We start from the raw sequence: 23057 nt of genomic DNA, 5'->3' as shown, positions 1-23057 counted from the left end.
GTAGAACTATCATTTGATCCAGCAATCCCACTACTGGTATCTACCCAAAGGAAAAGAAGTAATTATATGAAAAAGACACAGGCTCATGCATGCTTATAGCAGCACAACCTGAAATTACAAAGATATGGAACTAACCTTAGTGTCCATTGACCAACAAGTGGATAAATAAAATGTGGTATATATACACCATGGAATACTACTCAGCCATAAAAAGGAACTAAATAGTGTCTTTTGCAGCAACTTGGGTGGAGCTGGAGGCCATTATTCTAAGTGAAGTAACTCAGGAATGGAGCACTAACTATCATATGTTCTCACTTATAAGTGGGAGCTAAGCTATGAGTATTCAAAGATATAAGAGTGATATAACGGACTTCAGAGACTTGTGGGGGAAGGTTGGGAGTGGGGGTGAGGGATGAAAGACTACATATTGGGTACAGTGTACACTGCTTGGGTATTGGGTGCACTAAAATCTCAGAAATCACCACTAAGGAACTTTTCCATGTAACCAAACACCACCTGTATCCCCAAGACTATTGACATTTACAAAACAGTTACATATTATCAAAATTACCTCTTAAGGAAAGAATCACAGAATCTTATTCCCTGAAAATATTTTTATCATTTTAAGTTACATCATATTATGTGCTACTATTGCCACTAAAATATGGCTATAATATTTTCATTTGACATTTTCTAGATATTAGAAGTGAAATGATGAATTATAGTGAAACAATTTCTTTTATTTCCTAAGTACTGTACTTCATGGTTGGATAGGGGAAAGCCGTTGTGAAGTTTGTCTGGGTTACTTGCTTCTCTCCTTTCTAAACAATACTGAAAGCTCCTTTGGTATTTGTTACCATGTTATGAGCTCAGATGTCTTGGCATTGACTAAGATGATATGGTAGAATTACAAAAGAAAGAAGATATGATACAATCTGGATTAAGTGGGGAATTCAACAAGGTGCAGTAGAAGTCCTCTTCAGTAACTTGCCATGTTAACCCTCTCTGTTCCTTCCATCGTCCTGCTGTCTTATGGCTCCTAAATGCTGAGTTGCTTGAGAGGAAAAGGCTCTTCCCTAATATCGCCACATACTTTCCTTCTCAACTGGTTGTGTTATATGCTTGATTATAGCCAATGGTATTTCCACACCTGTTTAGCAATTTGCATTTGAAAATTTAACTATCTAATTTAATTAAGTACTACACTAATGGAAAATTGTGAGGGTGGAGAGAAACCTTTGGAAATACATGAGAAAGTGAAGTATTTAGTAGATACTGGGTGAGTCAACTATAAAAGCTACAGAAAAGTTGTAAAAAGTCTATATCCAGGTTATTTTGCAGATGTCTTTAGTCCCTACTCAATTTTAAAGAAATTAAAACTGCAAATCATAGCTAATGTGACTTAAGTGTGAATAATGGCAAGAAAAGAAACCCCCATAGAACCCCCATGAACTGATCAATTTTTGGAGAAGGTATTGGGCCCAACTACATCAAAAGATTGATCAATAAGTTTACACTTAAATATTTGACATTAAAATTATATGTTTAGTGAATAGATGTATTGTTGTTAAAATGATTATACCTGCTTTAACTGATTTTTCAAAACTAACTGTCTCACTGCAATTCTTGATTGGGTCATTTGGCGCTCCTACTACTCAGGGTTCCTAAAAGGGACAGGTGGTGAATTTTCTGCAGGATGCTGCATAGTGCATTAGGGGAGAAAGGGACACATCAGGGGAGGAAGAAAGTGTCTTGAATCATTCCTGTATGTCAAGAACAGGTGTTTCCCCCTCTCTCTTTCCTTTCTTTCCTCTCTTCCCCTCTCCTCCCCTTCTCTGTTTCTCTCCCTTTCTACGTCTCATACCACTCTAAGGATAAGAACATTTTTAACTTCACCAGTCATAATCCACAGACTAGTCTTTTGAGTCCTGCATATGACATCAATCGATCAGCCTAATGCAGGTCTTTGTGGCACAGGCATCCCTTCTGAACCACAGCCTTCTCCACATTTGATTCTTTTCTATATAATAACCTGGAGTGTTAAGATGAGGTGTTATGAAAACAGGAAGCTGAAATAAAAAATGAGTGTAACATTCTTCTTTGGAGGAAGAAAGAACACTTATGCAACAAAGACAAAAAATACTAAAATATAATTTATGATGACATCACAAAGCATATTTAAGAAACATTTAGCACAGTGGTTCTCAACCACGGCTAAATATTAGAGCCTACTAGTGAGCCTTTAAAATAATACAAGGTTCTTGGCCCCATTCCAGACAATTAAATCAGAATCCCTTAAAGAGCTGTCCAGTAGATTCTGAAGTGCAGCCAGGGCTGCTTTTGCTTTAGGCTTTCAGTTTTAGCTAAAGGCTTTGAGCTAACATGGCTGGGGCTCTGGGAGGTTTCTGGGAATTTATCAGTCAGTGACATTGAAGACACCATTATGGGCATCATGGTGAAAATATGCTTGAATGCTCAATTATCTTGACTGAAGGGAAGAGAGACTGAGTGCTGAATGGTAGGCAGATTGTGAAAAAGCTTGCACAGAGTTGTATCATGTCTCTTGCTTAATTGATAGGGCCAGTGAGGGCTATCAAAAGGGTGGGTGCATGGTGTAGTGACCTTGATGTGAATTTACTTTTACTGATATTATTCAGTGTCTTTGTATTTACTGTCTATATTGGACCATACTACATGTCATCTTATTCTCTAATTGTTGGTGCTATATTATTTATTGCTGAATTTTGTATTGTCTGTATTGGGAAAGACATGGTTGGTAAATACCTTTGATATTACAAAGGTTCCCCTAAGCATATAGTAGGGATTCAATACATATTCATTGAATGATTAACTCATTAAGAGGTGTCATTTCAGAAGCAGTCATCTTTTTTCCTCTTTTTGTTTTAGGGACAAGGTCTCGTTCTGTTTCCCAGGTTGGAGTGCAGTGGCACAATATTAGCTCACTGCAGTCTCGAACGCCTTGGCCCAAGTGATCCTTTCATCTCAGCCTTTGAAGTAGCTAGGACTACAGGCATTTTTACAAGTGTGCCACCACTGCTGGCTAATTTTTGAATTTTTGTTTGAGGCGAGGTATCATTATATTTCCCAGGCTGGTCTCGAACTCCTGGCCTCAAGCAATTCTCTTGCCTTGGCCTCCCAAAGTGCTGGAACTACAGGGGTGAGCCACCATGCCCAGCATAATTATTTTTTGATATGGTACATTTCAGAACAGCTTATGTTACATTGGCAGTGTCATGCCTTTTGGCTTTACTGTTATTACTGACCCTCTTTTAAATTTCTAATTTCATAGGAGTAACTTCATTCAAGCAAAATGCTAAATATTGCTTCTAATATAAAACTTTGTTTTATTTTAGGAAAAAGCAAAGTAGTTTTAGTTTACACAAACACATTCACAATATGTAAACCACAATTTTGTACTAAATCCACCTGTGTGATATACACAAACCAAAGTAAATTTGGTATTTCCTCTTTATTGAGGAGATAAAAGATCTTGACTGACACTGGCCAAAGATCCTATTAGATTTGAAAAGCACCTCATTAGCTATGAAATACCAGAAAAAAATGTGGTCCTAGAAATTATCTGGGCTGCATTATATGACATGGGATAGAATGCTGACAGCTGAGATTTAAATCAGAATGGGCTACAAACCACTAGTTCTCAAATCTGGCTGCATATTGGAACTATACAGAGAGTTTTCAAAATGTATGGATGCTGGGTCCCATCCTTGGAGATTCTGTGGGTTGATGTTAGGAATTTTAAGCACTCTGGGTTGATGATTTGCAGGAAAAGTGGTGTGCAGATGTACATGTATGTATGTATGGAGGAGGGCACTAAATTTGAGTGGGAGTGGAAAGAGTACAAAAATGAGCTGAGCATGGCTGGGCTGGGTGAAGAGAAAAAAACACACAGAGGAAAAAAATGGACTGTTAAAAGCTAGCACTTCTGGAAATATTAGATAAAATATGGAAATTTTTTGAACTAGTTTACAATTGAAATCAAGAAGGATATGCCCTGGCTGGGCACGGTGGCTCACACCTGTAATCCCAGCACTTTGCGAGGTCGAGGTGGATGGATCACTTGAGGTCAGGAGTGTGAGACCAGCTTGGCCAACATGGCAAAACCCTGTCTCTACTAAAAATACAAAAGTTAGCTGGGCATGGTGGTATACGCCTGTAATCTCAGCTACCTGGGAGGCTGAGGCACGAGAATCACTTGAACCCAGGAGGTAGAGGTTGCAGTGAGCTGAGATCGCGCCACTGCACTCCAGCCTGGGCGACAGAGTGAGACTCTGTCTCAAAAAAACAAACAAACAAAAAAGGAGGCTATGCCCTGTGTTTGTGTATATGGAATTTGAAAAATAAAAATGCTCCAGGACTGCCAGTGATATAAATCTTGCATTGAGGCCTAATTGAGAATGCTGCAATAAGAACAGCAGGTACCGTTCCTAGCAACTTCACTTAATTTTTTTAGGGCCTAGGATGTGAGATGAAGGTTGAGTCACAGCGATCTCAAACAGATCATACAGTGGCCTTCTGCTGTCCGTGTTACGAGCACTGGTCAAGCAGGAACATCCTTAGTTCTCTAGAGAAGTGCAAAATGGGGGCAGATGGAGGAAGACTGACCGGTTCAAGGTCAGGGGAGTAAACTTTAGCAAATGGAACTTTGCTCTCCTGTATCTGAGTAAAACATGTGTTCCTATACCGCCATAAATCACCTGGAGAGAGCCAAATTCTGTTGCCTCTTCCAAATCATGACTTGACTCACTTGGGTGAAACGCAATGACATTTTCCTGAGAGTATAAAAACACTAGCTTATAAATACAAATTTAATCCGAACTTTCATGTTTTGGATAAGGCATCAGGTAACTATTCCGGCTCTTGCCCAAGTCAGCAGTACTCGTCCATGTACCTCTGAGAGCCTCAGTGTCTTACTGCTGCATCAGAGCCCACACACCCTTCCCCAGCAATGCTTTCAAAAATTCCTCAAGAGCACAAATGAAGATCTCCATGCAATTATATCTTTAAAAGATTCCATGCCTGATTTCCTTTGTTTCTAGCTGGATATTTGCAGTCAGAGACTGAGAATGAAAACAGAATCATCAGAACTTCAGGATAAGGTTTTCTGAACCTTAGATGAGATGGGCCATCTCTAATAGAAGACATGAAACTCTGAGAAATAGTCAGAAAACAGGAGGCTCATCTGACTAAACTCTCAGGGCTCTGATGACAGGCACACTCCTGTTTTGCTCTGCATCTCCAATGCCTATCACACAAAGGCACTTGCTACTGGCGGGAAGGGTACTGACTGCTCAGAAAAGGATTGAGGCATCTTTCTCAAACATCCCATTTCTCAATGCTTATTCCAATTTCTGGAAATGGACACAGCTAAACTACTCACAGCTATACTGTATATTTTCAAAGGAAAGGTTTTTTGAGGGGATAGGTGGGAGGCAGCATAGAGAGTACAAAAGTGAAAGACAGCATTTTTCAGAGGAACTCCAGCACAGCTCCTCCTGACTCATGGGAATGAATATATGTTTAGGTTGTTGAAGAGAAGGGCACCAGGATACCAGAACTGGATGAAACATCCCCTATGAGCTAATCTTTGCTATGGTCCCATGTGATGCTATTATACCCTAGAATGGGCTTACCCGTGTTCATAAATACCCTGGCCTTTTCTGGCAAATATATTTTTCTAATTTAATATTTTAATTAAATATATATTTAATGTCATATATTAAACAAATATTAAATCAAATGTTATTTATACTTTATATCAATATAATATATTGACATTAATATTTCCAATGTAACATTTTTCCTACAGATTGCCTCGTGAGGCTTGTATAGAAGTCTTACACATTTCAAAAGCATGAATCAGCCTCCCTGAATCCACTCACCATGGGAAAATTTGACAAAATTCCAGCTTTCATGTTGGATTCCCACTTCTCTACCATGTTGCACCTCCTGCTAACTCAATGCTACACTGTGAGACCCTGCCCATGGGAGTTAGTTGTCCTCACACCTGCAGCCAATTTTGACTTAGTCTCTGTGCTCAGGCATATGGAAGTTCACCCAGCTGTGTTGCATATGAATATATCCATCTGCTCAGGACTCTGCTGAGATTACCTTTTCCTGCAGACGTTCAATAATAGCAGCTAGATTAGCCTCACGGTTTTCCTTAATTTGTTCCATTTTCAGGATCAGCTTTTCCTCCGCCATCTTGCTGAAGTTGTTGTTCTCCTCCAAAGCCTTCTGAAGGACTTCTCGCTCGTGTTCCCTCTTCTCTGCCAATTGTTTCAGCACCTGGGCCTCCTGAGACTGGGGAAGAAAAACATAGCCATCTTATAATTATCCAAACACAAACCTAGCAGAATAACGGCCCACCAATTGGAGGGAGCGTTCTTTTTAGATGAATAGTACTCCCAGCCTTGAGCACTATTGTCAAGTCTGTACTCATCTGCATGGCTTAGAGTTTTCTATAGAATGTGGCTAGTTGGGAAATGCAGCTAGCTGAATTTTCAGCTGTGAGTATATTTCGGACTGTCTTAGAAGAAGAAGCATTTAATCCTCATTGAGGAGTTACAATTTTTTTTTTTAAAAAAGACGTTGCTGCTAAGCATTTATGCAACAGAAAATGCTATAATGAATTACAGGATGGCAATATTCAACCGAAGCCTGAGGAAAATGGTTGAGGACTGAGACAAGTTCTTATCTTCTTCCTGATCCATTGTTTTTTCATCAACTGTAGGCTAGGCCCTACAATGAGCTTTTCAACTTTCATCAATCAAATCATCAAATTCACTTTCTCCTTTTATTTCACACCCCCTTCCCCCTCTCCATCCCCCATACACCAAAGTCTCTTTGGAGATCTGAGAACAGTGCAAACTTAGTGTCCACTTGGCCACAGAGAGCAGAAAGTCCTTGTTTTGACCCTCTCTTTAAACCCTGTGGTTGCTCAGTGATTTAGATCCAGATGTACACCCTGCCCTGCACTTTGAGCACTGTAATTTTCTTCCAGCGTCAGGAGGCTGTTTGGCTCTGTACAGTAGATGGTAATCACTGGAGCACTTGATAACAATGCAGGTGCCTGGCATCTACCTCCAAAGAGTCTGATTCCAAGGTTCTTTGGTGAGGCCCAGTGATAAGCATCACTAGTGATTCAAATGAAGGTAGTCCAGTCTACCTTTTGTAAGTCATACTGGCATGGGCTTTGATGTCAGGCCTGTGTTCAAGTCTTACCTCTGTTTGTGACCCAGGATGTGTTACGTAACTTCTTTCCATATTCTTTTTATTCTCCCCATTATGCAGCTAAGAAAAGTCCTACCCAATACTGACCTATTTAGGTTTAAGACTAAATTATTACACACTCATGGCTCCTGGATAATTTCTCAGGATCAGCTGACGCCCCGAGGCGATCCTTCACAGGAGTAATTGTAAGTGGGAATATCTAAAGTTTATTCTGAAGTTGATCAGGAATAGGTCTGTGGCTCACTGAAGATTAGACAGAAAATCCTGGGAACCAGCTCTGCCTCTTGCTTTAACCCTATAATGGTTTCAGGACATTTTATTATTTATTTGCTTATTTTTTTTAGATAGAGTCTTGCTCTGTCACCCAGGCAGGAGTACAGTGGCGTAATCTCTGCTCACTGTAATCTCTGCCTCTGAGGTTCAAGCGATTCTCATGTCTCAGCTTCCTGAGTAGCTGAGATTACAGGTGTGTGCTACCACACCCTGCTAATTTTTGTATTTTTAGTAGTGATGGGGTTTCATCATGTTGGCCAGGCTAGTCTTGAACTCCTGGCTCAAGTGATCCGCCTGCCTCGGCCTCCCAAAGTGCTGGGATTATAGGTGCGAGCCACTGTGCTTGGCCGGTTTTAGGACATTTTTAATGGAACCAATGCTTTCTTACTTTGTATTTGTTTCAGGAAAACCAATACAAAAATAATAAGAAAATTATAACATAAATTGAGTTCAAACTCCAATGGAGCCTTTCTGGAAGAAACATGAATAAAATATTTTCTATCTAGTTCACTCTCCTGCCTCTAGGTGGGACTGTTGGTAAAGCATCCTACATAGACTTTGCTTATTTGCTGTTATCAGGACTACGGAATTGTTACAGGGAGAGAGGTGTGTGTGTAAATATTTAAAGTTTCTCTCTCTGGGAAAAGTCTTCATGAAATTAATTTTTTTGTATATGGATAAGAATAGTACCTATCTCATACAGTTGTCAGGATCAAACAAAATAATGTTTGCAAGGTACTTAATGCAGTGTCTAATATCAAGTAAGTTAGTACTGAATGAGTGGTAGTCATTATCAAAAGAAAAATTTAAGACACTTGTGACAAGGAGATGATGGCAACTGGACTTACTGGTATAACAACTCAACTGTAAAATTTTGGCAATTTCATGTGTGCGAAGTATTTGTTCAAACTTCTTTGATTATGGGCAGTTAGTGGATTCAGGGATCCTGATGGTTGATGAGAGTCCAAGTCCTTCCTAACTCCCTCATCTCCATCTCACGCATGCCCACTGACTCGGGCTATATTAATAGGAAATCTCACAGTGAAGTGAGCACCACAAAGAAATAAGAGGAGATAGCTTTGCACCTTCATTTCAGAAAATTCAATACATGTAACCTCCAGTCCAGAAAACCTTCTCGAGGAAGAAGGCTAGGTTATCACAAAACAAGGGTGCAATGTGTCCAAGAATTAGGAATTGGGTTAGAGCCCTAGGTTTCTCTTGTAATGAACAGAAATCCATGGAGGATGCTCCAGGAAACAAAGTCAAACCAAACAAATCAAAATAAAGCAAAGTAAAACTTCAACATTCTCTAAGTGCAGTGCTTTAAAATCATTTTTCTATCTTAATACACTGTTAGGTAATGCTCTTCTTAGCAACTGGTACCCATCAGCCACAGCTGCTAAAGGCAGGTAGCAATGTAATATTTCTGCTCAGTGGTTAAACAATTCCTTCCTGCTCCTCCTCCCATAGATCAGTGTTTCCAACACTGCCCTAGATAGGATCCACCTGGATTTTTAATGGCCACTTTTTTCAAGTAGCCTTTCTGCAGAAACTCCTGTGGCACAGTGACATGAGCCCCAACCTGGTATTTGGAAAGCCTGGGTTTGCATCCTGCTTTGCTGAGCCTTTGAGATGGACTTCATGGCCAGGGGTCTTGTGCCTGCTGCTCTTCAGACAGGATCAGCTTACAGAGAGTTACTGTGAATTATTATCAAGAGGCCACTGCAACTGCCTAATGTTTCATTTTCAGATGCTTCAATTAACTTTGGCACTTTGTTCAGTTGTGTTTTAACTTAATGTTTATATTTGCGTTCTTAATTTTCCTTTGTGAAAGAACCAAAGTCAAGATGAAACACAGGGAAATAAGATTCAGATGGGAAAGCTTTGAAATTACAAGGTAATACAGCAACACCACTTTTCCATACTTCTTGCCTTGGTGGGACACATTTGATCTGCATGAACAAACTCCTGCGGTTTCCATTATGAATAATGGAGAATTCCCATTATAACCAATGCCTACTGCATTTACTGGAGGGCAACGTTTGGCTCAGTTTGAAATGCCTCAATTTAATGGGGCTAGTACTTTTGTAGCTATTGGGGCTAAATGAGATTACACAGCATAGGTGTCAAGTGCATTTCTTTAGCACAATTAATGGGGTGAAACAGAAACAGAAGGCAGTACAGAGTGTGGTCACGTGAGTCTGCTGCTAACTCACAGAGACCTGCCAAACCGGGCCAGGCTGTGCTTCAGGGCTGCTCCCTTCTGTGGTACCTTTTCTTACACCCGGGAAGGGAATGTTATATCCACTATTATCTCAACTCACACATTTGCAGGACTTAATAATTGTCTGTGTTTCAAATATTTAAAGCTTAAGTCCATACATACAAAAATACAGGATGTCAAGTCAATTATGGTAGAAAGCATTCTATCCCAAGGAAATACTTATGACTTCCTATATTAGTCTCTATTCATAAGCACTCAATATTTTTTTTAATTTAGAGACAGGGTCTTGCTTTGTTGCCCAGGCTGGAGTACAGTGGTGTGACCTTAGTTTACTATAGCCTCAAATTCCTGGGCTCAAGAGATCCTCTTGCCTCAGCCTCCTGCATAGCTGGGACTACAGGCGTGCACCACGACACCTGTCCAGCAGTCAATTTTTGAACAAATTATTCAGCGGTGCTAATAACCATGGGGGCATCTACCTCAGTTCCTAAGGTCTCTGCTACCCGCTTGGGGCAGAAAGGCATAACCTCGCTTCCTTTTTCACAGTGTAGCATCCAGATAGATATTGCTGCCCATAACTCCTCTAACTCATTTCTTAGGTAGAAATTGATTCTCACATGAACATAGTTTAATCTTCTAGTCAGACCCTCGAGGAAGAAAATTGGTTCTGATTCCAGTGAGCAAATAGGCAGTTTAATCAATGAGAAAATAAGCAGTTAGTCCAGAAAACTGCACTAAAACATGACGTGAAATGAGTGAGGCTGTAGAATAAAAAAATGTGACATACGAAAGTGGCAGCATTTTCCTTCATTTTTGGCAGAGAAGTAAAGTTCTCACTACATGTTCAGATAGGTATTCTTACTTTATATCTTGACTGTGCAGATTAGCAGAAAGGAATTGTGATTGCGTGGACTTATGATACGGAGGGTGGTGAAGTGAGAAAATCGCTAAAAGTTGTTAAAAATAAATTGTTCAAGGAAAACGTATCTGGCCTTGGAGGAACACTTCTAAATAACATGTACCTAACATAGAAGGTCACTAAAATATTAAAATGGAAAATTAGGGCAAGACAGTGATCAGCTGATATAATGCAAATGTCAAGGCAAAATATAGAACTGAGATGTTCAACTGTGACATTCAGGGAGACTAAAGAACCTTCTCGATCTTGCTATTATGGGAACTGAGGCACATTATTGGTGAGCACATTTTCTAGGCATAAACCTCCTCACACTGAACTCAATCATTGAAATAATTACATGAGAGGTACGTGAAATGAAAAACAATGAGACAGGGAAGGAGACTTATTGTACATTTAGGAACACTTTAACATTTTGCAAAGAGGTTAATTACCAATTTGTATGTTACTGAGTGTAAGAGTTTAATTACTGTACAAATGGAGTGGAAGATAAATTTGAGTGGTACATAAAACTCATTTTACTTTATGTACACAGATGAGACTTAAGACTACATTTTAGATAGCACTAATTTTCCATTTATTTCTGAAGTAAACGTATTTATTTTCTTGTCACTTTTCATTATTTGGGGAATATATTACTTGCTATTCAGGACCGTTGATCAGACACTAAATCTCCTAGTACCAAAAATGCTTTTACACAAGTAGGTTAGGTGATGTGTCTGTAATTATTGACTTTACTGCTAACAATGAAAATCATTATCGACCCATCTAAAGTCACAGATAATGTCCTGTTGAAATATGACAATTGAATATAATTATGTAAAACCAAAGAGTACAATATTCACTTTGTGTTGAAGAGCCTGAAGCATAACAGGAAATTTAAAATGATTAAAATCCAAAGACCTTTAGAATGAGCCCTTCTGCTAAAGTGTGTAATGGGTTTACTGTGGTTAGCTCCTAGGAAAAGAAATGTGGGGGGTGCTCTTCTTCACCGAGAAGGTAGCACACGGAAGATTCTGTGGCGCACGTGCCATGTTCTGTAAGGAGCAGAATGTTTCCTGAATGTCAAGCTGTGAATAATCCAGTACTTTGTTTCATAATCCATTGCTGTACAAACCACCCCCTCTTTCCCTGGATTCCATTTTAATTGCCATCTACAATGTGAGATGCCAACAAATGGAAAAGGTAAGTCTATCATGTTTGGTGATTAATGATCTACTTTTATGCCATTTTATTAAGAATAAGCAACACATCTTCCTTTCAGAGGCTTAGTGACTTTGAAGCTGATTATGCCAGTAATGAGAGCATGCTAATGAAATCTCACTGGACTGGTTCGAGTAGGGTGATTTTTAATTTAATCTCTTCTAGGGTGAGGTTTTATCATGTCATTAAAATTCTTTTGTTTTCACAATATTAATTTTTTCAGGATACTTTTAGTTGGCCTGACCTATTTATATTACCTATCAAACTGTCTTTTCTTCTATGCAATTTGATAAAGAATATTTTATAATGTTTAAAAATATTGGCCGGGCATGGTGGCTCATGCCTGTAATCCCAGCACTTCGGAAGGCTGAGGTGGGTGGATCACCTGAGGTCAGGAGTTTGAGACCAGTCTGGCCAACATGACAAAACCTTGTCTCTACTAAAAATATAAAAATTAGCTGGATGTGGTGGTGGGTGCCTATAATCCCAGCTACTTGGGAGACTGAGGCAGGAGAATTGCTTGAACCTGGGAGGTGGAGGTTGCAATTAGCCAAGGTGGCACCACTGCACTCCAGCCTGAGCCTGAGTGGCAGAGCGAGACTCTGTCTCAAAAAAAAAAAAAAAAAAAAGCAATGTATTGTATGGTAGCATTTCCGTCTCTGTTAATGAGAAACTTCTTTTCTTTATAAAATCATGAGTTTGCTAGATAATCTCTGTGAAGTCAGAAACTGGATGCTTCTTCACATAGTAATTGCTAACCCTTTTACCATGCCGGTTATACGTCTTTATTGTAGAGTAACCTTCCAATTCTCACACTAACTCCATAAGTTCTATTACTAGTCTCATTTTACAGATTGACAAAGGAAGACATAGGGAGATTAAGTCACTTGCTTGAGGTCACACAGCTTTTAAGTGGTGGAACCAGGATTTGAACACAGACATTCTCTTAACCACATGTTCTTAAAGACAATATTTTAAAGATGCCCTTAAACACTGTGCCCTGCTAAGGATGCTCATGTAATTGATTGTCCAAACTGGAACACTCATGAGAGTAAAGAGAAATAATTAATAATGGTATCAAAACAACAAGAGTTAGCTGGAGTTGTCCTGGGCCAACTGGGATGTATAGTTATGCTAGCTCTGCTGCCTCTTGCTAAATACATGTTGGTTGAATGAATGAATAAATGATAAATGGATGGTTAAAGCGTTCATGTCATTTCACCCTTGTGGGTCGGTTGCATTATGGAAACTTTGATTTCAAGAGATGAGGTTCAAACTGACTGGATGAGATTGATATAGACTCATAGATATGATCATCACTGACTACCAGCGATAATCAAAGAATGGAGAAAAAGCAGGGAAAGGGCTTATTCTTTTTATGACAAGCTTCTTCTACTAGCTAATCACTGGAACATTAATTCTGGTTCAAAGGAGCCTGAGGGAGTATCCTCCAACCTAGGAACCAGATGGTCAGTGCTGCAGTAGTGTCAACAGATGAAATGGGGAGGTGGGGAAATTGCCAAAACATTGAACACAAAGTGAATCTGAGCTCAAGTGGAGATGCCTCTGTGGCAGCCTTCCAGCTATAAATCCAGAAAGCCCACCAAACACAGCCTAGGTCATAGTTCCCTGAAGGGGTCCCTGAAGTCCCAGGAAGAGGCCTTCAAGGTATTAAGGGTAGGGGGAGTGAGGAGAACTCGTAAGTTTTTTTAAGTTTAAAAAGCCCTAACAGAAATCATATTTCACATCTATATTCATGTCTATCTGTATATTTACTTTGAGTTAGAATTATGTCAATTTAGTGCAAAACTGCTTATCTTTTAATAATCAGAAATAATTAGCAATTACAGATTCCTTTGATTATAATCATGGTAAGATAATTTATTAATACTTATTTAAAAGTAATATGTTTGCTAGGTAGAATCTTCACAAACCTGTAACTTATTGGGAAGGAAATGGGTCCAGGACAACAAAAATGTTGCTAACCCGTGGGCCAGGTGGAACATGTATGTATTTTTGGAAAGTCTGTAGTGACTCCTTACTGCTTATATAATGGAGTTTGCACACTAACCTGGCATTCACAGCCCTCCCTAATCTCACCTCGCTACTCTCCAACTCCCTATCTAAATCCACTAGTCCAAACCATTAGTCTACCCACTGCCCTGAAACACACACTTTCTGCATTCTCGCCTCTGTGGATCCTTAGTTCTGGAATCACTGTCTTAGTCTAGAACGTTTTCCTGTTTTCTCTATTTATCTAACACTATTTATTTTTCTAGTCATCTCCCCCTTTAAAAAAACGGATACTTCTTTAAAAAGATGCTGTGATTCACATAAAGTAGTGAAATGGCTTTATTATCCTCCATGATCTCCCATTTCATGTGAAGTCAAAGTCCTTAATTGTGACCTCTGACTTCAGTTGCTACCTCTCTCCCCCTGCTCTCAGCTTCAGCCACGCTGGCCTCCATGTTATTTCTCAAACACACCTCGTACATTCCTATCTCAAGGCTTTCGTACCTGCTACTCTCATCACTTTGAAAGTTCAGGCCCCAGAGAAGAGCTGCCTCCCTTATTCCCTTGCTACCTTTGTGCTTCTTTTCAAATGTTGTCTTATTCAAGAGGTTTTTTTCTGACTATCCAATAATTATATTATTATATATAGTAATAATAATATATAATATAGCTTCTTTCACCCCCACACCCCCAGTTCTCTTTGTTCTGCTAATTTTATATCATCTAATATGCTGCATATGTATTTATTAGCTCTTTCTCCCCCACTGGAATGTAAGGTTGATGAGTGTCCTCTGTGTCTAGAACAGGGCCTATCAAATAATAAGTGCTTGATAAATATCTGTTGACTGAGTGATTTTGCCCAGACTAGGATTTCCTTAGCGCAATTTCAGATGTCATTTGGAAACTTAGTGACTATAATTGTTTTAGGATGGGAGGGTGGAATAAAAAATCAAAACAAGCTATAGATTGCCGCTTTCACATTTGGCCCTGAAAGTTATTATTTATTTATTTACTTAAAAACGTTTGTAGTATTCAGGCAATGACTAACAGGAGTTGAATAAGAAAGAAAAAATTTTTGTAGTACTAACTATTGCCAAGCACTACTAAACAAAAGACAAGTTCTATCTTCATGGAGTTTATACTCTAGTAGAAGACATAGGGTTAAATAAATACATATGCATATACATACTAATATGCCAATCAATACTAATTACTTACTAATTGTGCTAGGTGCTACAAAGGAAAACCTGTTTACCATGAAAGACAGTAAGAGATGAAACCTAGATTCAGAGAAGTCCCCTCCCCACAGTGAGGAACTGAAATAGAAACAGAGTGGGTAGCTGAAGAAGAGGGCATGAGATTTAGAAGATCCTATTACTTACAGTACATCCTAAACTTCACACTTGGCATTAGTTCTGACAATGTAAAGACTAAAACCATAGAATGGAAATTTCTTTTGAACTTTCCGAGTTCCCATATCAATGTAATTTTTAAAGAATATATATGAAAAAACAAAGTAAAGTTGAATCTGAATAATTATCTGGTATGGATTTTAAAAACTTAGTCCTAAAATTTCCCCATTATTCACTAGATGTTTTCTGTTTTAATATCTGTATCTGTGCTACCGGCTGCCTTTGGCTATTAGGCACTAGGAATATGTCTAACATGAATTGAAGAGAGTTGTAAATGTAAAATACACACTGGATTTCAAATACTTAGTATGAATAAAAGAATGTGAAACAGCTCATTAATACTTCTATATTGATTACATGCATATTGAAATAGTAATGTTTTGAATATATTTGGTGAAGAATATTTTACTAAAATTCATTTCATATTTCTTTTATTTAAAAAAATGTGGCTTCTAGAAAATTTAAAAATACACATATGGCTCACATTATATGTCTTTCTCTTTTTTTTGAGATGGAGTCTTGCTCTGTCATCCAGGCTGGAGTGCAATGGTACCGTCTCTGCTCACTGCAACCTCCACCTCCTGGGTTCAAGCAATTCTTCTGCCTCAGCCTCCCCAGTAGCTGGGATTACAGGCGCCCGCCACTATGCCCTGCGAATTTTTGTATTTTTAGTAGTGATGGGGTTTCACCATGTTGGCCAGGCTGGTCTTGAACTCCTGATCTCAGGTGATCCACCTGCCTTGGCGTCCCAAAGTCCTGCGATTATAGCCATGAGCCACCACACCGGGCCTGGCTCACATTATATTCCTTGGACAGTACTGTTTCACAGAGCTGCCTAGATTAATATTTTTCATTCTATCTATAAGAAAGTAACTGCAGCAGGGCAACAGAAGAGAGATACAAATTGAATAGTGTATGAACTAAATAATTATTCTAATTGTTATAGTAACACTAAACATTTATAGATAGAAAATGTGGACATCTATAGTTTTGTTTACTTAAGATCCATTACCCCTTCCTCTTGTGAGAACACCTCATTTTTCTTCTGGGGAAGTACTCCTCCACAATTCTCACCCCAGGGATCTTACCTAAAATCCTTTGCAGGTCAGTGGTGGGCATGTGATTCAGGCTAGCATATCAGACTACTACATCCTCTTGGCCACAGTGATTGGTTCTGGGTTGGGCCTGTGATCCAGGTCAGGCCATTGAGACTCAATTTCAGGACTTTTGTTAAACTATTGGGAAAAAGAAGCTCTGTTTCTGCTGGAGTTGCTAAGTTGTGAGAAAAATAATTTGGAGCTGACTATTGAAATTAAACTTTCTTGATAATGAAACCAATTAAATGCAGGAAGAGATGACAGGCACTAAAAGAAAGTTTTCTGAGAATACTGTGATCCCTGGATCCAGCTGTTCCTGATGCTGTAGCCACTCCTAGACTTTTTAGTCACATATTTGCTTTTTGTTTTAACTAGTTGAGTTGGGTTTTGGTTATAGGCATGTCCTTACTAACATAATTACTGAGATATATGCACTTGCTAAAGACTCTTTAAAGATAATTAATAGTTCTTTAAATTAGTGCTAATTAAGTCAGTATAACCCAATAGAATAAAATCAGTTAGTGATTTTTTAAAGTTGGCACTTTCTGCTAATTAGTTGTATTTTCTTTTAGTTAAAACTCTACCATTAACAAAAAATAAAAAATAAAAAACTAAAAATAAATCCCGATCACTGGGACATAATCTATATGGTGATTTTTGCATTACAAAATTTTTAACAAATAACCGGAAAGGTGATGGAATATGGCTTTTAAAGTGTTCCAAGGAATATATTTTTTTTCTGGGTGTCATAACACTGGATGATTACATTTGTAAATGTCTTTTAACCATGTGGCCAGTTTCTAGTTAAATTCAATTGTTTAAATGTATAATCATTGATAATTTCTTGCTGTCAGGGTGCAGGAGCTCTATCGGATTCATTAATTAGTAACCTCAGGGACTTTTATAAGAACACCTAGTTAATTTTGGTGATCTCAGTTCTTTTTTTATCCTCAATAATTTCTTTCAAATTAAGTGTAGTACCTAGAAACACCAGCAACATCCTAAACCAGGATGCTGAATTTTGGTTTGAGTTTTAATTTCACCTCAGTCACTGACTCCGTATTCTAATCAAGTCATAGCATCTCAATATATGTCGACCTATGACTCTCATCTCTACCTAGTGCCTATAAGATGCCAGTGCTTGGGTCAGAACTTAAACTGCTTTGGGTGCAACATGCTCTCCACTGTTTTAGGTATTGCTTACATCTGCTGGCAGCAAAGTTTTGATAATGTTGAATAATTTATTTTAGCTTTACTATGAGAATAAAGCTATAAATAACAAAAAAAAAAGCTGATAAAAACGTTTTAAAGCAACTTCCTGTATATATGTAGTCGAGTTAGTAGCTCAGTTTCCTGCTTTTTAAATCTAGAACAATGATAACTAGTATTATATATATATATACGCATACACACACCAATATTAGTATATAATTATGTTACATATATACCGATATTAATATATAATTATGGCATATATACAATATTAATATATAATTGTGGTATACATATACATATATACACATCTCATATATACCGATTACCATTGTTATATCTATATCTATAATTGGTTTATGTAATATATAGAGATAGCTATATATAATATATCTATAATATAGATATCTCTATATACCAATTACCATTATAATTATATATATAAAAATATATATTATATATATGAAATGCTCATCAGACATTTGGAGAACATCACTCTTAGGTGAAAATTGAGATCAGCATGTTACATATCACAGGAAGATTTTTTTTCAACTACAAAGATTAGTGTTTTCTTGTTTAGAAAATTTAATCTAAGGATTTCTAATGTTTGAGCCTCATTATTTGATAATACACATATTTGTGTACATTTATGTGTGTATATATGCACATATACTATACACAGCACACCTGTGTTTGTCCCGCATTCTCTCTTGGAGAATTCAATCTTTAGGAGAAGGACTATCTTCATTCTCTTTGTAATTATCCAACATAGAAGTATCCAAAGTGTTGGCTGACTTTTTACAGACAACATCATAAAACTGTGCAGGGAACATGTTCTTAGTGATTACCTGATTCTAAAATTATATCATAAAAAATAATGGGAAATACAATGTAGGGATGAATTACATAAAAGAATTCCATTTTTGGATGATCATGAGTACCTTGATGGGATTAACTACCATAACCACATGGTTGGAACAGACACATTCAAACAACTTCTGTCTGTGTACAGAGTCCCTAGGATTTCTAAGTGTTCTCAAATATTAATACCCTTGACTCTTCTTAGCCACGTGATTATGGAAAAGTAAAGATCTGGCAAAAGGAAAGCTCTTTAATACAAGCAGGGACCAATGGCAAAAAGAGAAAAATCCCCATCAAGGCTTAGAAAAAGATGAACATATTGAAAGATCTCAGAGAAGGTCCTGATCTTGGAAGGACCAACTTCCAGGGCAGGCAGTGGGACTCTGAGGAGGAAAGGGGAAGCTCTTGGCCCTTACCCTGGGCAGGAAAGCTCTTGGAGGGAAGATCTGATAATTTGTAATTCCAAGGAAAACCATGCCTGACACAGGGGGCGACACAGATCCTGAGAGGGAGGAAGCAGCCCTTCTTCCCCTCCCTACCACTGGAGTTCGCCAGGGCTGTGTTTTCTCTACAGTGCTTCTGCCTGATGGTCTAGGGAAGGGAGGCTTTTATAATAAGGGGATTCAGTATAGGGGAAGGGGCACTAGGGCACTGAAGCTCTTTGGGTTTCTGAGAGCTCTGGTTTGGCTAGCCTAAAATTAGCATTTATCTTACAGTTTTTACCCCAACTAGCCTGGTTCTGTGTCTACTGAAAACCTATACATGTTGGGATGGCGCAGTTTCAGCTGTCATTGTTCTCTGTATGTGTGTGCATATGTGCATGCCTGTGTGCCTGTGTGTGTGAGAGGGAGGAGCAGGGGAGGGAGAGAGAGAAGGAAAACCTATGGAAAAAGTTACCTTTCTTCTTTCCTCTGCAGCCTCCAGTTTCTTCTGGATCTCCTCCAGGGACAGGTCTTTCTTCTTTGGAGAAGCTAAAGTTCGTGGGGCTTCTGAGATAGGAGATGGTGGCTTCAAGATCAGCTCAAAAGCCTGGCCAGAGGCACGTTTGTTGATTTGCTTCACTTCCATATCTGAAAAATGAACATTTGAGAATGTTAAGCATACAAAGCTGGCAGCACTGGTTTATTTTAATAATTGAGATTCCAGCAATTGGAAGTAGTGTTGTTATTCCCAGAGATAGGAATAAAATGCTGTTTATGAGCATTTGCTCTATGTTGTTTAGAACATATGAGACCTCTCTGTCTTTAGTATAACTGTGGATATATTTTAACAGAATAAATATTTACAATATTGAGAAATTTGACAATATCTACAGGGAGTTGAATAATGGTAAGCATACTTAGATAAAACTAGCCTAAACTGATTTTAAATTAAGCTTTATTTTCCTTTTGAACAAATATGAGCTTTGCCTGAAAATCAAGTAGCACAGATTTATTTTTTTGGAAATTATCGTAGCTGTAGGCCCTTTTTGGTTAGACGAGAAAAATAACAGAGTTCTTCAGTTCTCACATATAATGAGATATCATTATCTAGATATGTGTATATATGCATACATCATTATATATATTACCACCATTCCTGTGCTTAAGAATCACAGGAGCTAGGTTAGAACCAATATAACTCCCTGAACAGTTGGGCATATTTGGCAAAGTCAATGCTGAAATGCAAAGCATCCTGCTGATTTCTGTTTTGCCTTTCTGTATGTTCATTGCTTCCAGTCATCAATCATGCACAGTGCCCACTCCAGGGATGATAACATCATTCTGTGATGGGGGTCCTTGTCTTCAAGGTGCTTACAGTCTAACGGGGGCAATAAGACAACACCCCATTGTAATGTCTTTGCTCCTGTGTTGTCGCTCCTTAGAGTATCCTCCTCTAGTGTACTCGGCTGGAGCCAGGAGCCAGGGAAAGAGCCACTGTGGTGGAGGAGGGAGTGGCAACGTCTACTAATCTAATTTATACGCATACACATGGAATACTATTCAGTCTTAAAAAGAGTTGGGGGAAATCCTGTCATTTTTGACAACATGGGTGAACCTGGAGGACACTATGCTAAGTGAAATAGGCTAGGCACAGAAAGACAAATACCACATGATCTCACTTACATGTGGACTATTCATAAAGATGAACTCACGGAAGCAGAATAGAATTGCGGTTACCAGGGGTTACGGGTGGAGACTGGGGAGATGTTGATCAAAGAATATATAATTTCAGTTAAACAGGAAGAACAAATGTAAGAGACTTATTACTGAGACAGAGTTTCCCTCTATTGCCAGGCTGGTGTGCAGTGGCACTATCTCGGCTCACTGCAACCTCCGCCTCCCAGGTTCAAGCAATTCTCCTGCCTCAGCCTCCTGAGTAGCTGGGATTACAGGCACTCACCACCACGCTCGGCTAATTTTTGTATTTTTAGTAGAGGCAAGGTTTCACCATGTTGGTGAGGCTGGTCTTGAACTCCTGACCTCGTGATCTGCCAGGCTTGGCCTCCCAAAGTGCTGGGATTACAGGCGTGAGCCACTGCACCCGGCTGCAGAAGACTTATTGTACACCATGCTGACTATTGTTAATAACAATGTACTGTATTCTTGAAAATCACTGAAAGAGTAGATTTTTTGTTCTCATCACAAATAAATGACAGGCGTGTGAGGTAATGCATATGTGAATTTGCTTGACTTAGCCATTCCCTATATGTATACATATTTCAAAATATGCTATACGCCACAAACATATACAATTTTTGTCAATTAAAAAAAGAACTGAAGAATGGTTAGCCATTTATTTTCTATCAGTGGCTTATGTATTAAAGATAAGCAGATTATCAGACTCTTATGTTTTAAGCCTGCATAATATAAATTATAATATAAAATGGTATAATTTATAATAGAAAAGATGATAGCTAGCACCTGCTAGGACATTTATAATTACAGAACTCACAATTTAGTAAAATACAATGATTTTTAAAAGAACCTCGCTGGTCATCCCTCAATTTCAGATGAGCATTCTTTGAGTCCCAAACTCCATCTCTCTGGTTTTAGCTCACTGATCCTTGTTTGAAGTCTGAAGCTACCCATGATTAGGCCATTCTCTGTGGTGCACCACCATTTTTCAAGTATTTGAAAACAGTTATGTTCCATTTCAAGTTGTTCCCCCAGGCTAAACATCTTCAAGTGCCCCAGAATGACACTGTTTCTAGATCTTTACCACCATATTATTTCCTAACCTCTAAGTGCTCTCTAATTTGTTAACGTCTTTTTTAAAATTGTGGCAACCAAGCCAGCAGGTTATGTTCCCGTTAATGTTCTTTTAGCAGCCTGGTTAGCGCACATGGAGGTTGTGGTCAAGTAAAATGCCAGGCTGGCAGGACTTGACCTCAGATCCTTAGCTGCTAATAGATATAGTCTAGATAAAACTAACTCAATAAGTATATTGTAAATGATGTGGGCTTTTTCCTTCACAAATGTAAAAATATTTTTCATTTTCCTGATGGCATCCAAGATTATACTTAAATTTTAAATACAATTTTATAAAAATTATGTAAGCCTATGGATAAGGATTATAAGAGAACACGGACAAATAAAAACAGCTTATTTGATAAGGTGATGGGGTTTTAAATGGCTTAGATTAGAGGCTCTGGAATTAGAACTGCCTATATTTGCATCCAAATAGTAAGCCCCTCTTAATAGCTGTGTGACACTAGGTAAGTTAATTAACTTATTTATGCTTTTATTTCCTCATTTAAAAGATGGAAATAAAAAGAGTACCTTCCTTCTAAGGTGGTTGTGAAGATTAAAAGATAAAGGATGCTGAATGCAAAGCACAAGCCATATACTTAGTGCTTACAAATGTAAACAATAATAATAATTTCTTGTTATAATGTTGCCTGTAATAAACAAGTCTCATTATTATCTAACATAGAAATATCAGGTCAAGTTAAAGACTGCAGAAATTTGAAATTCTCTACGGACTCTTTTAGGAAGCACAGTTTACGAGAAATGTTGAATTATCTATTCAACTTTAAATACAGCTCAATAAAAATTATGGAAGCCTATGGAAAAGGGTTATAAGAGAACGCAGGCAAATAAAAACAGCTTATTTCAAGAATCAGCTCACACACAACTTCACATTTTTTTCTTCCCCTTTTTTCATTCCCTAACCCAGCAAAAACCATCCCTGGCTCCTTTGTCCTAACCACTCTGTGTTCTACATTCTAGTCATTCTTGTAAGACTCTTCTACTAAGCCCTGAATTCTTTGAAGGTGAGGACTATGCCGTATGGAAATCTGGATCCTCAGTGACAACCCATAGTTAGACATTAGAGTCTCATAAGAAACATAGCTGGATCCTTCTTCACAGCTACATCTAGCAAATAATAAAGGTCTGTCTAATTTATTTGCTGACCGAATGAATTTGTACAAAGTAGGCATTGGCCCTGCATTCTAATGAAAGTTTTGTTTGGAGACAGAATTCCTTTCACATGGAGGACATTTCCTTATGGAACAGTTAATTAGCATTTATGACTTTTGTGCTACGATAGAATAACTTTGGAAGGAAAATGCCTTTAAGTCCTTGAATAGG

At 38.3% G+C, this 23057-nt stretch overlaps 1 protein-coding gene across 1 annotated transcript in view; it reads right to left on the bottom strand.

Annotated features, from left to right (window-relative positions):
- Nucleotides 1–23057, bottom strand: part of STMN2 (stathmin 2) — a 55128-nt gene that overhangs the window by 5048 nt on the left and 27023 nt on the right. The window contains exons 3-4 of the mRNA XM_054499535.2: nt 19381–19553; nt 6151–6342 (exon numbers count right to left, since the gene is read on the bottom strand). Coding sequence (XP_054355510.1) covers nt 6151–6342; nt 19381–19553 — 365 coding nt within the window. The remainder of the gene's footprint in view (nt 1–6150; nt 6343–19380; nt 19554–23057) is intronic.

The sequence above is a fragment of the Pongo pygmaeus genome, chromosome 7 (genome assembly GCF_028885625.2).
Source record: "Pongo pygmaeus isolate AG05252 chromosome 7, NHGRI_mPonPyg2-v2.0_pri, whole genome shotgun sequence".
Lineage (NCBI taxonomy): Eukaryota > Metazoa > Chordata > Mammalia > Primates > Hominidae > Pongo > Pongo pygmaeus.
The sequence above is the reverse complement of the archived record's forward strand: the minus strand, read 5'-3'. Positions and strand labels throughout refer to the sequence as shown.